Source organism: Fundulus heteroclitus, chromosome 20 (genome assembly GCF_011125445.2).
Source record: "Fundulus heteroclitus isolate FHET01 chromosome 20, MU-UCD_Fhet_4.1, whole genome shotgun sequence".
NCBI classification, from domain to species: Eukaryota; Metazoa; Chordata; class Actinopteri; order Cyprinodontiformes; family Fundulidae; genus Fundulus; species Fundulus heteroclitus.
Window position 1 is genome coordinate 25,232,405 of NC_046380.1, and position 16,370 is coordinate 25,248,774.

The following is a 16,370-nucleotide window of genomic DNA, read 5'->3' on the forward strand; positions in this document are numbered from 1 at the left end:
ATTCTCTCCCATTTTCCATAATTACTTTCCTCATCCTCTCTCTTTCCGTTGCATATTTAATGCATTTCATCAGAACATGATCCACATTTTCTTTTGCTCCACAACCCTCACATATATCATCATTTCTCTTCCCTAATATATATAAAAACTCATTCAGATATGTGTGTCCAGTTCTTAATCTAGTAAAAATGATCTCTTCCCTTCTGCTTCTTTCTCCATAATTTTTAATTATTACAGATTTTTGTCGCTCCTTCCTTGATCACAGATGGCTTCTTTTGAAAGGAGTCATTTTCTTTAGTGTTTTAATGCTAAGCTAAGGTTCCTGTGTCGTTCTGCAGATTTAAATCTCTGTAACATTTTTGTTTCACAGGCGACATCACTCAGAAGGGCTACGAGAAGAAGAGGACCAAACTCCTGGCTCCCTACATAATCCAAACTCCAGGTAAGCTCAGATCTCCTCTTGATTTCCAGTAGCATACGTAGACTCTTCCCAGGGGAAAAGACATTTTAGCCTTCTTGCTTTGGGTGGTTTTAATGTTGTGGCCAACTTGCATTTGTTAAGATGTTTTTCTGCAATCATATTTCTTAATGAAGAAAAAAAAAAAACACATTGATTTAGATATCTTTCCTGGAAGAACGATAAAAGCACTAGACTCAAATCAAGCAGTTTGATGTTCCATAAAATACACAGAAGATACATTCTACAGAGTTAAGATAATTATTTATTTGAGCTGATTTCAGTCATTGGGCATTGTTTTTTTTTGTTGTTGTTTTTTTTAGAAGTTTTGGCTGGTGTAAGATTCTCACGCTGTGATAAATTTGAATAAAAATTCCTGCATATCTTTGTGTGTGTATTCTTGGGGATGTAGTTCTTTACCTCAACTCTGACACTTCCAAAAAAAGGCCGCCAGCTTTTCCAAATCCAGCGTGCTCTGTGGGTGACACTGGCGGAAAGCTCAAAACAACTTCTTTCTTCTTCTCGCAGAAAACGCAGACGTGTCTCGACGTGTCATAGAAAATACAGCCTCCCTTTTTAATTAGCTTCTCTCTGCTTCCACTGATTGCATGTTTAGACGCTCCGCTGCTAGTGAAGGCAGGAAACGTCAAGCTTTCGTACCTCGGTGACACCCTCCTTACATAAGAGTTTTATTGTTAGTCACCTGTTGACATTAAGGCTACATTCACACAGCAGGGAAATGCGACCCAAATACGATCTTTTTGCCCACGTGCGACTCATATCCGCCTTATTCATGGCAGCGTGAACGGCCCAATTCCGATCTTTTCACCCCCCCCAAAAAATCGGATTTGTGCCACTTCCATATGTAGTAGTAAATCGTATACGTATCAGATTGTTTTAAACGCGTCCGTGTCTGAACAATTTCATCGTTCTTTTACGTCACTGTCCTGGCTCTCACTACACATCCACACAGACATCAGTCATGGTTCCACAAACAAACAATTTTATTAGCTGTTCTTGTACCTTTCTTTGTCTCGTTATGATGTGGTCTTAATATTGTCCGATCCCATTGCTCAGCAACTTTATAGCACAGAGACGTCGGTATTCACTATTACGTTTTTATCAACAATTACATCCACCATTACTTCCACTGCGCTACTGTATGACTTTTACATTCTCCTTCTGTTATATGCGCATTTGGGTCGCTTTAGGGTCTTGATCCGTTCAGACTGAAGTCTGGTTGCGGTCGCATGTAACTAGTAGGACGAACAACCACACACAAAAAAAATCAGTTTAAGCAAAAAATTGGAATTGAGCATCAAGACCTGCAGAGTGAACGTAGCTTTAGACATGGTGGGTTCAAGGACTGTATCCAACCAGGGCTGACTGAGCTGAAAATCGACAGATACATTCTTGAACCAATTTCTCAGGGCATCTGTAGTTAGAAGTGTGCTTTTCTGCAGCTAATTCTTCCTGAGACTTTGCTCACAGACTCTAGACTTCCCCTGTGCATAACCAAGATAAAGTAATGAAGATTATTTTAGGGTGATAACAGACCTTTTGCCCCCCTACAAATCTGCCAGTGTTAAAAACCCAGAACTTGTGCTTCAGTGTTCTCATTAAATGTTTGTGATGGGGTGTTTTTTTTTGCACTAAAGGTGGTTTGTTGTGATTACCTGACAGTGGCGCCCCCTCAGAATGACGTACAGCCGCCTGCTCCCAGTTCGTCCAGCCACGCCCCCGCGCCTGCCAACTCGTCCCGCTACCGTGAACGTCGCTCTCGCAGGACGCATCGTAACGGAGGAACCAGGGATGACCGCTACAGATCAGGTCAGCAATCCATCATGCATAAAAGGAAATTTGATTTGCTTCTCATTCAAAGATATAATAAACCTAAACCACTTCTGATGGGGCAACATCAGCTGGGCTCGATGAGGGGCGATGTGTTTTTTTTTTAAACCGCACGCCGGGTTGTCTCAAAGGGACCAATTAAACAGGTGTTTGTTAGAAGTGTGTTTGCTTGTGGGAGACTGAGGGGATTAGAGAGACAGAGAGCGACGCTGGGTTGCAGCTGGGGAACCCCTTTGTGAGGACCCCCACTCTCACAGCAAAAAGGATGTCGGTGGAGAGACGCAGAAGTTAAGATGAGGTGAAAAATTACACAAAAATCACACGAAGACGTCCACTGGTGTTCTCGCTGCTTCATTTTGTTAGTTTCCCTCTGCTCTGTTCTGATGGGAGTCACAATAACACCACAGCAGGGTAAATATGAAGACATATGAACCAAAGCCTGTCTGTTAAACTGAGTTACTGAGATGAACAATGTTTATAACAATGCAGGAAAACAAAAGGCAAAACCAGGGATAAAACTAAGAGAGCGACTTAAATATGATGACCTAATATTTCCCGTTCATATTTCACATACAAGACCCAAAACTGTGGGCACCCTTGAAGCATTGAAAATGAATCATACACACAGGTACAAACATGGAACTGTTTTTGCTGTAATGAGTTAAAAGCTACTTTATGGTCAGATCTATTTCTCTTCCTTAGTATAACAGTTAATAGTATAGTAATAGTATAACGCTAATAATCAGTAAATTAATGAAGTAATGACCAATTAATGATATGAGATTTTATGAGACTTCATGCTGTGTTTTTATCAGTGCCTTATTATTAATATTTTTGGTAATCTGGGGGACCTTTGGGTTTGACCAGACACTTTTAAATGAGATCACAGAATGAACCATTGCAGAAAACCTTTATGGTCAACTGTGTGGGTTGAGTTTATAAAGCTCTTCTCTAGTCACACCAACAACTAAAAGCAGCCTTAGAGCAGCATTCACTGTTCAAGCATTCATACACCGATGCGTTAAACTGAGGGATTTATGAATATAAATATATATTATTTGACGTTTGGCTGGAATGTAGCGGCAAACCAAAAAAGGCATTTTATATATCTGCGGAAAGATTATGTGTAAGACAATATGAGTAGTGCAGGTAAAAATTAAAAAATGAGCTTATTGGTCTAATTTCAGCGTAATTTTGACAAACTACTTTAGATCAAAGAGACCCCAAGTATTTATTTAGTGTGTTTCTTATTATGAATAGAAATAATTAAGTACTGTGATTTTATTTTTTCTGTGTGTTTGTTAATGTATGAATAGAAACAATTTAGCTTTGAAAGTGATGAAGCTTGTTCCAGTGAAACTAAAGAAGTCTAGTCAAGCATTTACTCAGCTTATTCCTTTGTTAATGGAATGTTTTCTTTTCCTTTGTAATATTTCCCTCTGTAATGATTTTTTTCTGTTCACGTACAGCACTTTGAATCATCGTGTTACTGAAAAGTGCTATATAAATAAACTTGCCTTGACAACAGGCAGCGTAATGGGGCTGTTACGCTGAAATGCGCTGGCGGGACTCCTGATATGTCATAATGTGACGGTGGTTACTTTCTCTTTGGAAAACACTTCATTTAGCCTTAGCTTTGGACTTGTACTCAAAAGCAGCTGGATTCTTGTGGTCTGGTTTACTTTAAAGCTAAAATGAAAACAAAAAAGATGGTTAGCAAAAACACTTTGTGTTGCACTATTGTCTGTATTGAATTTTTTTTTATCTGTCTGTGAAAATCTTGTGCTAAGACCTTAAAATTAACAATCAGTACACCTGGGAGCAGCATAATCTTATTGCTGCATAGACAGTAACATTTTTAAGCCCGGGACAGTATACCTTGCTGTTAGATCACTCTTAACTTTCAAAGCCTCAACATGTTTTCCCGCATCTAGACGAGCAAGCCTTCCATGTGCTATTTTTGGATCAGCTGCTCCACAGTGTCCCACTCAGGGGACAACAGTTTGCTCTCTAACCTCATAGGTGATGACAATGCACTGCCTGTTCAAGTGATAACAAAAGGAGAAAAAAAAACTCAGCTGCTTTTGTACTGAGAACTTATCCCAGTTTTTATTTCCTTGATTTCTTGCACTGCAGCAATTGAGGTTCTTCATTTCTTGAATGTTGAATAATTGCAGTTTGACGGCGCAACAGTGGTCCTAATTCCTTATTTAGGTATTTTGTTCAGCTACATCCAGGGAAGCCCAAGTGCAAGACCTGCTACTGACTGATAAGGATGGGGAGCTGCAAAAGAGAACGAGAAACGCCACAAACCTATGGAGTCATCTGTAATGTCAGCAGCAGTGGATCTATACAGAGTCACTGGAGGGAAAGCAGACGCAGCAGGAGCTGCTGAGACAGCCAGCTCACTTCTGCTTGATGTGCATTTCTTTTTTGTCAATAACCCTTAACAATATACCAATTTAAACGTTGTTAAAATGTTTCATGGAAAAATTTCTGTTATCTTTTTGACAGACAAAAAAAAAATCCAAACAAACGGGCATGAATTGTCAGCCATTAACTGCCTTGTGTTTTAATGCATGGCCATAGTTACGTAGTACCACTGCTGTCACTCTGTTGGTTTCTTTTGAGCAGAGCGATCAGCTCCTCTGTCACAGTGAACTTGCTAATGATCGGCTGTTAGCGACTGCAGCATTTTACTGATTCCACCACTTTTTGCAGATCTGTAGCTGCAATTAGTGATGTCCCAATGCACCAATTAACCCATAGTAATTGGAGTCATCCAAAACACAAGGTCCTAGTGCTTAAAAAATGCGATAGTGTCCCACTTAAGTCAGTTATTTTCAAGAAGTTGCAGTCAGCTTTATGAGCGCAGCTTTCCAGAGCACGTCATAAACCAGCGAGAAAGAAAGCTGCAGCAGCCAATGCACTCTTTCTTCCACTGTAAACATCATTGTAAAAGGTGAAAAAACACTTTCACTGCTAGAGAAAAGTTCTTTCACTGCTCGGGCCTAAAATGCCTTGTTCCAGACCCTGAACCAGTACTTGATATTCAATCGGCACGTCTATAGATGCATTTTTATTTATTTTTTACCCTTTTTGGGGGTTTTTATGGCACTACTAGTGGCTAATTTTTATAGCAAATAGGCTGACAAATTTTTGTTAAAATAGGCTGACAAAGGGGGATTGAGAGGTAGGGTAAGACATACAGCAAAGGACCTCGGGCCAAAATCAAACCCGGGTCTGCCGTACATGCGCCATGGGAACATGCCCCTATAGTTGGATTTTTGACACAGGAATCTTGCAGCTTGAGAATAGTTTCAAGCGAAACATGCTAGCACTTGTCAAAACAGCCAGTTAATGATTTTCTACGACAGGTGCGCAATTTTGAGGGGAGTAGTGGCCTAGTAGTTAGATCGTTGCACTTGTGTCTCGGAGGTTCTGGGTTCTGGGTTCAACTTCCACTCTGGGTCCCTGAGAAAGACCCATAAACCCATATTGCTGTCCCCCAAAGGGTCTGGGTTAAATGCAGAGATATGTATGTTGCAATGACAATAAAGATAAAGATGAAAGAAGATTTATGAAATCTCCTTTCCAGCCATGTAAATGTGTGCAATATGACAATCTGAAACGGCTGCTCAGATGCAATATTAGGTAGGCTATAACGCTTGAATATTTGGCCAGTTGCATGGACTTCTACTGTCGTTTGCCAAACCGGATCCTAAAGAATAGCGGTGGTGATACACTGATCATGGAAAAGAAAAGAACGTGAGGAAATGTGGGTTATTTGTGATCATTGTCATCACAGTAGTCAAAAGGGTTATTGTAAATGTCATTTTTCTGCATGATATACAACCATATTTTTGGTGCAGAACACGATTTTTGTTCTGCACACTTTCGTTAATTGAAAGTGAACTGAGAAGACTTGGAGTTGAGAGAGAGGCTGAAGACATGCGGCAAAGGTCAACATGCTGGGAGTCAAACCTGGGATGGCCGCGTTGAGGACTAAGGCCTCCGTACGTGGGTCGCACGCACTACCCCCGGTGCCACCACTGTGCCCCTTGTGCCTACCTTTTTTTTTAACATGCTTTTTGCAACACTATTGCCTTTATTCATAATAATCACACAGGAAATAGGCTGTGAAAGAATGGGGAAAACATGCAGCAATGGTCCCAAAGTCAGGCATCAAAACCCGGAAAGCTAATAGCCTAACAGCCTCTGCACGCACCGCGACGGCTCTACGTACCGCCAGCAGCGCAGAACTTGTGTGTACGGCAGTTTTAATGAGTAGAAATTTTGTTTATAGCCAAACACTTAAGAAATCTCCATATTTTTCTTAAACGGTTTGGATTTAAATGAACAGTGCACTTCCGATTGGATAATTTTTGTTTTGCATAAACAGTGTCAACATGAGCAAAAGAGAACTATAATCTAAAATAACCTTTTATAGGCTGAACAGCCGGGCTTTCTTGTCTCTTGCCCGGCTCATAATAAACTCACTGCCGACTTGTTCGTCTTGCTTTTCTTCAGCTTTTATGGCCCATAAACATTATCACCGAGTCAACAATACCACTTCGTCAAGTACTAATAAAGACTTACTCCTTAAATCAGTTTTTTTATTCCCTCATCAGTTTAAATTAAGCCCCCACATACGCCAGTTTAGGGTTGTACCACTGGATTCTACGGCCAGTGTCGTGCCAAGCTTCTAAACACCACACTGTCTCTGTCACCGTCATCCTTCAGGACATGTGTGAGGAGGCACCCTCTCCTGAAGCTCCTGTATTGTGTGGGGGGTGGAGGGGGGGCTGGCACATTATGAGGAAGGATAATCTGTTCATCAGAGTGCCATTTACGTAATTATAGTCTTGCTGCCGCTGTGCAGTGGGCTGCACTTGATTTATTTTTATCTCTCGCTGCTCAAACAGTTTCACTGAAGTAATAAACGTGTTTTCTTTTCAGTGCGTCATTCTCTTTGCACATGTGTTGTTGCACGGTCTGAGCGCGTTCACAGTCACATGGTGCCTTTTTAATGCGCCTGTGGGTGTCGTGGAGTAAAAAGCGTCTCTGTGTCTATGGCCGTGTGCATTTTGTCTGTGTAGGCTCACGAGTGGGCTAATACACTGCTTTATTCTCTCTACGTGGCTTCATACTTATTCCTTTTCTCCATTTATACATCGAGAAAACATTTTTTCTCCTCTGAGCTTTTTTTTTTTTTTTTTTCTTCTCCCAAACTCTATTTTTGTTTTAGGTTTTAACAGAATCTCACTGAAATGAGGCTAAGAGTCAAGAAGAACTCAAAATATCCTCCCATCCATCCAACCTAATGGTCCTGAGGCTTAATCTCCAGCATTTCTTGATAATAATCTAATCTTTGTCATCAAGTCTAGATAGAGTCGATATTTAAATGTTGTAAGGTTGAATAATCTCACTTTAGTTACAAGATCTTATTAGGAACATAAATTTCTTTTGTGTTGGTCATAAGAGTGTTTTCCTGTGCTATTGGACTCCTAGTCTTAAAAATGCACAAGGGCAAGGCAAGGCAAGGCAAATTTATTTATATAGCACAATTCAGTACAAAGACAATGCAAATTGCTTTATATGATTAAAATATAGCAAAATAAAACAGAATAAAAGCAAGTGGGAATAAAATATAGATAGAAAATAATGAACAAATGCATTCATGCACAAATTCCCTTGCACAATCCAATCTGTAGATAAATAATGTCTCTTTTTTGTTACATTTCAACTGTTTGTATACTGTATATTTAAAATCTACTGTTTACTTTTAAATCTCTGCCGCACCTAATACTGTAATTTAACTTCTACTGCGATTTACAAAAGCTGTACGAAACTAAATTTCGTTCTGTACGCACTTTGTGCATACCGAATGACAAAAAAAGTTGTCTAAGTCTAAGTCTAAGTTCAGGCCTTAAATATCAACAAGTCGAGAACGACAAAAAGAAGCTGTTTAACAAGTTGGTCTGCACAGGCCACTGACATCAAAAGCAAAATCGTACATTTTAAGTGTGTTTTTTTTAACGCCTTTATTTGTGTTTCCTCTTTTGCCGTCTTGTTTTCTGCCTCAGAACAAGAGTACGTTGGACTGAACATGTATCTTTTTTTGTCCTCTGGCTATGCAGATATCCACACTGAGGCTGTCCAGGCTGCGCTCGCAAAAAACAAAGAGGAAAAAATGGCACTTCCAATGCCAACCAAGCGGCGCTCCACCTATGTGCAGTCCCCCATTGAGACCCGCACACCTCCAGGTAAGGCCCAAAAGGAGACGGCTCTTTTATCCCCTTGTCACTGCAGGTGTAAATCCAGACATCGGGGTGTTAAATTGAATATTAATGCTTTTTTTTTCTTTTTTTTTGTTGTTATCCACTTAGACTCCTCGTCAGGATCTGAAGACGAGCCAGCTGCTCGCAGACAGTCTTCAGTGGGAGCTCCCCAGCCACAGGTCCATCCCAACCTGCAGAGCCCAGACTACTGGATGAGCCGCACCACCCAGGGCTCCTCCACCTCCTCCTCCGCCTCCTCCACGCTGTCGCACGGAGAGGCCAAACCTCAGCCTCAGAGCCAGCCTCAGCCTCAGTATAAGCCACAGTACCAGCCCTTGTATCAGCCTCACCATCAACCCCCGCCGCAGCCTCAGCAAATCCCTCACCGCCAGCCTCCGGAGCAGAGCCGCGCTGCAGCCGTGACGGACATGCTGGCTCACAGTCGCATCGGTGAGGCTGAGTTTGATGAAATATTCATGGTGCGCAAAGTGTTGCGTTGGTTCTACATGTTGTTTCTGTAGTCAAAGTCTGGTAAGGACCCCGCAACTGCTGTGATGAGATTACTTTACTTTATAATAAACAATACCCATCTATCCATCCATTTTCTGACCCGCTTAATCCCTCATGGGGACGCGGGGAATAAACAATACATTTGTGCTTATTAATTTGACTAATTCTGTTTAATAAAGAACCAAAAAAAATGTTAGCAGCTACATCAAACACAGATTTATCAAGCATTTGTGTCCTCTACCACTATTCATTGGCTGTTGTCCTGAAACCATTGTTGAGTTGAAATAAACAGTTTTGCGTTAACAGTAAACAACATCCTCTTGTCAAACATAAATCCAACGCTCCTCACAACAGTACTGGAAGTCAAAAGTATTGACATCTTAAAGTTATTATTCAATCAAGTTTCGTCTTAGTTTGGAAACAAAGACTTTAATGGTACCCACTTTTTTGTAACTATGACATACTTGTAGAGTAATTATTTGACTTGGCTTTTACTCAGCAACAAGTAATGATCATCAAAAAAGTAGAAACTATACCCTATACTTACTAGTAATTATATATATATATATATATATATATATATATATATATATATATATATATATATATATATATATATATATATATATATATATTTGTAGAGTGATTATTTGACTTGGCTTTTACTCAGCAACAAGTAACGCTCATCAAAAAAGTAAAAACTATACCCTATACTTACTAGTAATTATCTATCTATCTATCTATCTATCTATCTATCTATCTATCTATCTATCTATCTATCTCTATCTCTCTCTCTCTCTCTCTCTCTCTCTCTCTCTCTCTCTCTCTCTCTCTATATATATATATATATATATATATATATATATATATATATATATATATATATATATATATATATATATATGTATAGTACAGATCCAAGCAGTGTACCAATACGTCTTATTGTCACCAGATAGGGTACCACACCATGTCACACATTTATTGATACAGAAATATTATTGTATCGATATTAGAAAAAGACACCTTGAAACAGGTAAAGCTTTCACGCCTTCAGGCTCTGCATGTCAATAATGCTTATTTGGTGATGCTGGTTGTTTAACGCAGCAGACAATTAGGATGTTCTAGTAAAACATCACGAAACTAAAACCCGATGTAATCAGGTGCAACTTTTTCAATAACCATGTTGTCGAGATGGAAATAAGAAATGTCCTTTTTCCAGAAGCTGGATGGACTACAAACTCTCGGGGGCCTGTGGTGTTAATGAGCCCAAAGCGGAAATATATTTAACACTGTTTATTTATTTATCTCCACATTTACCAAAGTGTCGAGTATGGCGTTTTCTCCTGTAGCTCTGTCACCTGTTATAATAAACCAGTGGACTGGATTTTATTAGGAGGGGTATCAAAGTAAGGGAGGCTAAATGCACAACTCGGCTTTATACAAAAAAGTTTGAAAACAATTATTATTTTGTTTCCCATATAAAGTTATGTTCTGCTTTGTGTTGGACCTTCGCATGAATCCCAGTAAAACCCACTGAGGTTTGTGGTTGGAGTGAAACTGTCTGTCGGGGCTCAGCTCCTGGGAAAATTAGGCTGTTTTGGGAAAATCCGTAGAGAACTGGGGGAGCTGCTAGAGCAAGACGCAACAAGGTTCAGGGTTCGAATCCCACAGACTGCCACTCTGGGTTGGTCCCCGAGCAAGACCAGGTGCTGCACACTGGCAGCCCACTGCTCCCTTAGGCACGGATTAAAACCAGACAACAAATTAACATGATTATAATTATTATATTAGGCACAATGTCGAAAATGGCAAAAGATCTGGAAAAAAGTGAACCCCACCTTTATGCAACAAAATGACAGCTTTCCACATCTCTAGGCTGTGGTAATATATTCCAGTGCCTGCAGTGGTGACGTGCTCCCATTTACTTGTTCACTCTCCTCTCTGGTGCAAACGTCTGTTCATCGATTTCGTTCCAGCTCCTTCTGAGAACAGCGCCCCCCCTCCAGATGTGACGGCCGTGGCCCCCCCGTCCAGAGGCCAGCGGGTGGACCTGACGTCCAACGCCGTGGTCCGCGGGATGAGCCGCGGGAACAGCCGCTCCAGCATGATGGAGACCGCTGACGGTAACGGCTTTGCCACGCTACGCTCAGTCACCAGCCTACGAGTCGTCGCGTTAACATTTGTCTCTTTCTTTTTCGTCAGAAAGGTGTCGACTTTCGCCTTTTTATATCACATACATCCGAGTTAATGTGTTTTTTTTGTTTCGGTCTTTTCCACTCTGTCCTGTTCATTTGACTGGCTAACAGGGAGAGGGAATATGCAGAGTAAGGACACTTTTTCGTGTGTAATATTTATTGCCTCTTTTCTTTTTGCCTCCCGGTGAACCCTCACTGTCCCTGTCGTTTGTACTGGATGATCATAGGAGGGGATGCAACAAACACATACATGCACCAAAAGTCAATCCTCATGTGTGGTCCTGAGACTGAAAAAAACCCTTCTCCCAGATCTCTCTGTGTTTTTCCCAGTATGGACGACACCCATGTAGAGCTGCTGCTCTTTATTGCCGCAAATCTGAGTTATTAATGAGTCAAAGCTCAAACTCTCTCTAAAAGCGTGAAATGGAATGAAGAACAGCAGATTGTAGGATTTTAAGACCTGTGAACACGTCCTGTTTTTTTTTTTTTTTTTTTTTTATTGTTGCCCGACCTTTAAAATGTGACTATTTATTGATTGCATGTTTCCACCTTTACCCTCCTTGCAGGAGTTCCTGTAAGCAGCAGAGTTTCCACAAAGATCCAGCAGCTGCTGAACACCCTGAAGCGGCCTAAGAGACCCCCGCTCAGTGACTTCTTCACTGATGACTCTGAAGAGATCGTCCAAGGTACGCCGGCTCATAAAACTTAGTGACCCTTGAGGTTGATTGACTGGTGAATTACTTTATCCTTAAACATATACACACGTTCTCTCCTTTTGACTTTTGTGAATAATAGGGGCAGTAATAAAACAGACTACCTAATAAACATATTTTTCCCATCATTTTTGCACATTTGATGCAATTTTTTTTGTATTGTTAGAGGTTTTTTCAACTGAAAATCCCATTTTTGTGAATTCTTAAAATACATTTCCATTCATTTAATACATAGTCTAATTAAATGGATTTATCAGTCTTTTTAGAAAAATAAGCATAACATTAACTGATCCCTACCACTGGGCAATGATAGTTCACAATCATAAACATATGTGATGTAAAATAAATAATGGTCCAAGCACTGAACACTGAGGAACTCTATGAATAAGTAAAAAGTGCTCAAATCTTTTTAGAGATACACTTTAAAACAGGTTGTATACCAGGACTTTACCTTTTTCGGCTTCTTGTGTTGTGTGTAGAAACAATAAATAAATAATTCTCATCTGCTGGCACTAAGGATCGGTTTAAGGACGCGGCTGAAATATGTTTTTAAGTTTTATTCAAAAGCTGAGCTTTCCAAACATGAAGTTTAAGAAATTACCGGAAGGTTGAGATTAAATGTGCCAAAGTCAGATGTTTCTCACCAATTCTGACATTAATCTAACATGGCTGCCCACAACAGCAGTAGAAATTACTTGATATACACTTCTGATGATTTGGACCCAGTTTCATTGCTATACAAAAAGTCTTTATATTTTCTTGTTGCAGCCACAAACATCATTTCATTTTATCAGGATTTTTATGTAATCAACAAACACAAAGTAGTGCCTAATTTTAATAAAATGAAAAATTGTTTAGTGTTTTTCTCCCAGATAAAAATGTGAAGAATTCAACCTCTTATATATTCTGTTACTAATAAATCAAAGCTGGTTCAACCTGACTGCCTTCAGAAATCCTGTAATTAAATAAAACACACTGGGGTTTTTTGGCTGGAAGGCGAATAAATGTTTTTTTTTTTTGTTTGTTTTTTTTTCTCTTTTTTCTAAATGTAGAAAAGCTCAAGAGGTTTGATTGCATTTGCAAGACAGGGCAAACATTTTGTTAAGGCAGTACTATGCAACCTCCTTTGGTTAATATGTTAAAACAACATCTGAAAATGAAACGTTTAGTATTATATATTTACTGTACTGTACTGTAGATTGCAATATTAATAGTTTGCGCTGCTGATAATAACCACTCTCGCTTTTCCCTGACTTTTGTACAGCCCACGTTCCACCTGTGCTACCTGTACCACCGTATTTTTTAGCGTTACAGCCACAGGAAGCATTAATTTATGCTTTTTGGTGATTATTTTTAGAAAAGTAATCATCGATTATCCTGTCTTGAACGCTGAACATCAGATCGGGTTGATGCATGTCTGTAAGAAGTGATTTGAAATCAAAGTTATGGTCTTTTTTTTGGTGCTGTAGTTGACCTTTTAATGCTTCTTTCTGGGTAATCTAACAAATTATTAACATGTTTTCCTATTAAGCCTCTTTTTGAAAACAGTTTTGCTGAATATGTTATATTATTTAACTACACAAACATATTTACTCAGTTTACTTATGTCTGTTTTTACTCATTAAGTCACAAAATCATTTTTATTTGCTGGATCTAACCTCAGAGGTGCATGCCTGGATAAATAAAATAATAGGTGTACAGTAGGGGCAGTGTTTGCAAGCTGTAATGTATGCATTTAGTGTTATTTTAATGCCATCCTAAATAGACTCATCAACCTGTGAACTAGCCTAATGCCTTCTGTTGTCTCTCTGTCGCAGTGCCCCAGCCGGACCCCAACACGCCCAGGCCGGAGGGCCGTCAGATCATCCCAGTGAAAGGGGAGCCTCTGGGCGTGGTCAGCAACTGGCCACCAGCCCTGCAGGCGGCGTTGGCTCGTTGGGGGGCCACTCAGGCAAAAAGCCCCGCTCTCACTGCGTTGGACATCACGGGCAAGCCCCTCTACACCCTGACTTACGGTGAGACGCAAGATTACGTCAAAAACGGAGTAAGGTTTTTGATTAGTTCACTGGTTATTTAAAGAAGGAAGACTAAGCTGTGACGTTCTGTTATTTGAAAGGTGTCCAACATGTAAAAGCTGCGTGTTTTCTCTGTGATCTGAGATTGTGTTGGCCGTGGTAACGTGTCGCCTCCTCCCCACCCCACCTTCTGTGTGTCAGGGAAGCTGTGGAGTCGCAGTGTGAAGCTGGCGTACACCCTCCTGAACAAGCTGGGCACCAAGAACGAGCAAATCCTCAAACCGGGAGACAGAGTGAGGCAGCAGACGCACAGATTCAGATGCAGACATTGCTTTGTACCTATACATCTCCCATATTCACCGCAAACACTCGCTTTTATTTTTAACAACAGGCCACATTTCACACAGAGTGACAAGTAAAGGCAAAATGTGCTCGTATTTTCCACCCGTTACAAGGTGGGAGTTACTGTGCCTTGCAACAGTATTTGGACCCTTTGAACTTTTTCTCATACTTTAATGCATTTTACTGTAAATTTGCATGACAGACCAACAAAAAGTGGTGAATAATTGTTAAGTGGAAGGAAAATGGAAAAGCTTTAAAAATTGGCAAATAAAAATGGGAAAAGTCTGGATAGCTTTTGTATTCAGCCCCATTTACTCTGCGCTAACAACCGCCTACACAAGCCCCCTAAATGAGAGTCCACAGGTGTGTAATTGAATAACTGAGAAAAATGACTGAGCTTGCAGGTGCTCGGATCTGTTTAGAGGACAGCTAATAGTAAAGCTCTCCACAAATCTGGCCATTTTGGATGATTGGCTGCAAGATAGCCATCAGCAGCCCTGTTTATCGTTTACCATCAGTCTTGTTGGGGACAAAACAAACGTGAAAGAAGGTGCTCTGGTCATATAAGAGCTAAATTAATCATTTCCCCCCACATGCAAAGCGATATATGTGGAGGAAAGCTAATCAGACATGGTGGTGGCAGCATTATGCTGTGGAAATCCTTAAAGAAAATCAAGAACAAGGAAGCTGGTCAGAGTCAGTGAGAAGATGGATGTGAATGAAGCAATTTCCAGATCTTTATCTGCAGACATTTAAAACCAGGACTTCCTTTAGCATTAAGCCAGCAAAAAACAACCCTAAAGGTTAAAGTAACTGTCTTGGTAGGTGGCGCTGGTGTACCCAAACAGCGACCCGGGCATGTTCTGGGTGGCCTTCTACGGCTGCCTCCTGGCTGAAGTCATACCCGTACCCATAGAGGTGCCGCTGTCTCGCAAGGTATGAAGCCCATCACTCAGAGAGGCGCTCTCAGAGGACCGTTCTGTGATTAACTGGTTCGTTTCTGTTCACGCTGTGGTTCCAGGACGCCGGTATCAGCCAGGTGGGCTTCCTGCTCGGCAGCTGTGGAGTTGGTCTGGCTCTGACGAGCGAGATCTGCTTGAAGGGTCTGCCCAAGACCCCCACTGGTGAAATAATGCAATTCAAAGGTATGCAATCTGTCTGGAATGTGGAGGGATGTGTTTTCAGGGAAGAATACGCTGTAGTTACTACAAGATACACATTGAAACAAATAACTTTAACAATAAAAGAACCAATGGCTCTGAGCGTTTTCAGTGCTCCATAACTCGCTCATGTCCCTTTTCCTTTCGTCGTTCAGCACTGTGTAAGAACGATAATATGAGGTTTTAAACTACAAAATAACCGTTCCCCCTTTTTTTGGTTAAATTTTTAGGATTTGTTGAATAGATTAACCATTTATATACCAGCTGAAAATAAAAAAAGGAGCTTTTTAAATGCCAGAGGTGTCTGATTGTTGAGGTTGACCCCCTCTGGAGTTTGAGGGGTTCGAGCTTTAAACTGCTTGCAAATAAAGTAGTCGGTGCCTTTTAACTACAGTGTCTAAATGATTTGAATCTAAATATTTAATTGATGGTCTCCTAATGATGTTCTCTGCCAGGTTGGCCTCGAATGAAGTGGGTGATAACAGACTCTAAATACCTGACCAAGCCGTCCAAAGACTGGCAGCCGCACATCCCCACAGCCAACACGGATCCTGCCTACATCGAGGTAACAGAGCTGTGTTCACTCACTCGCCACTGTTATTAGCCTGAATATAATCCAATTGATAGTAAATTTTTAAACATGTTCAAGGACTTATTGACACGTTTTTATCACATTTCGCGTCCTCTATGTGTAGTACAAGGCCAGCAAAGAAGGCACGGTGGTCGGTGTGGCGGTCTCTAAAGTGGCCATGCTGACCCACTGTCAAGCTCTGACCCAGGCCTGCAACTACTGCGAGGGTGAGTGGATTACCGGTGATGCCGGCATACAGCGCGTCCTGGTTAGGA

General features: G+C 40.8%; 1 protein-coding gene across 5 annotated transcripts in view; it reads left to right on the forward strand.

Moving 5' to 3' along the window:
* Positions 1-16,370, forward strand: part of dip2bb (disco-interacting protein 2 homolog Bb) — a 59,843-nt gene that overhangs the window by 18,878 nt on the left and 24,595 nt on the right. For 3 of the 5 annotated variants that reach the window (XM_036151902.1, XM_036151899.1, XM_036151901.1), the window contains exons 2-13: positions 371-442; positions 2,141-2,287; positions 8,449-8,574; positions 8,698-9,039; positions 11,076-11,222; positions 11,861-11,980; positions 13,825-14,022; positions 14,224-14,315; positions 15,190-15,300; positions 15,386-15,509; positions 15,980-16,089; positions 16,220-16,322. In XM_036151902.1, the coding sequence (XP_036007795.1) occupies positions 371-442; positions 2,141-2,287; positions 8,449-8,574; positions 8,698-9,039; positions 11,076-11,222; positions 11,861-11,980; positions 13,825-14,022; positions 14,224-14,315; positions 15,190-15,300; positions 15,386-15,509; positions 15,980-16,089; positions 16,220-16,322 (1,692 nt within the window). Of the gene's footprint in view, positions 1-370; positions 443-2,140; positions 2,288-8,448; positions 8,575-8,697; positions 9,040-11,075; positions 11,223-11,405; positions 11,424-11,860; positions 11,981-13,824; positions 14,023-14,223; positions 14,316-15,189; positions 15,301-15,385; positions 15,510-15,979; positions 16,090-16,219; positions 16,323-16,370 lie in introns of all 5 variants that reach the window. The other 2 variants (XM_036151898.1, XM_036151900.1) reach the window with 1 other exon arrangement.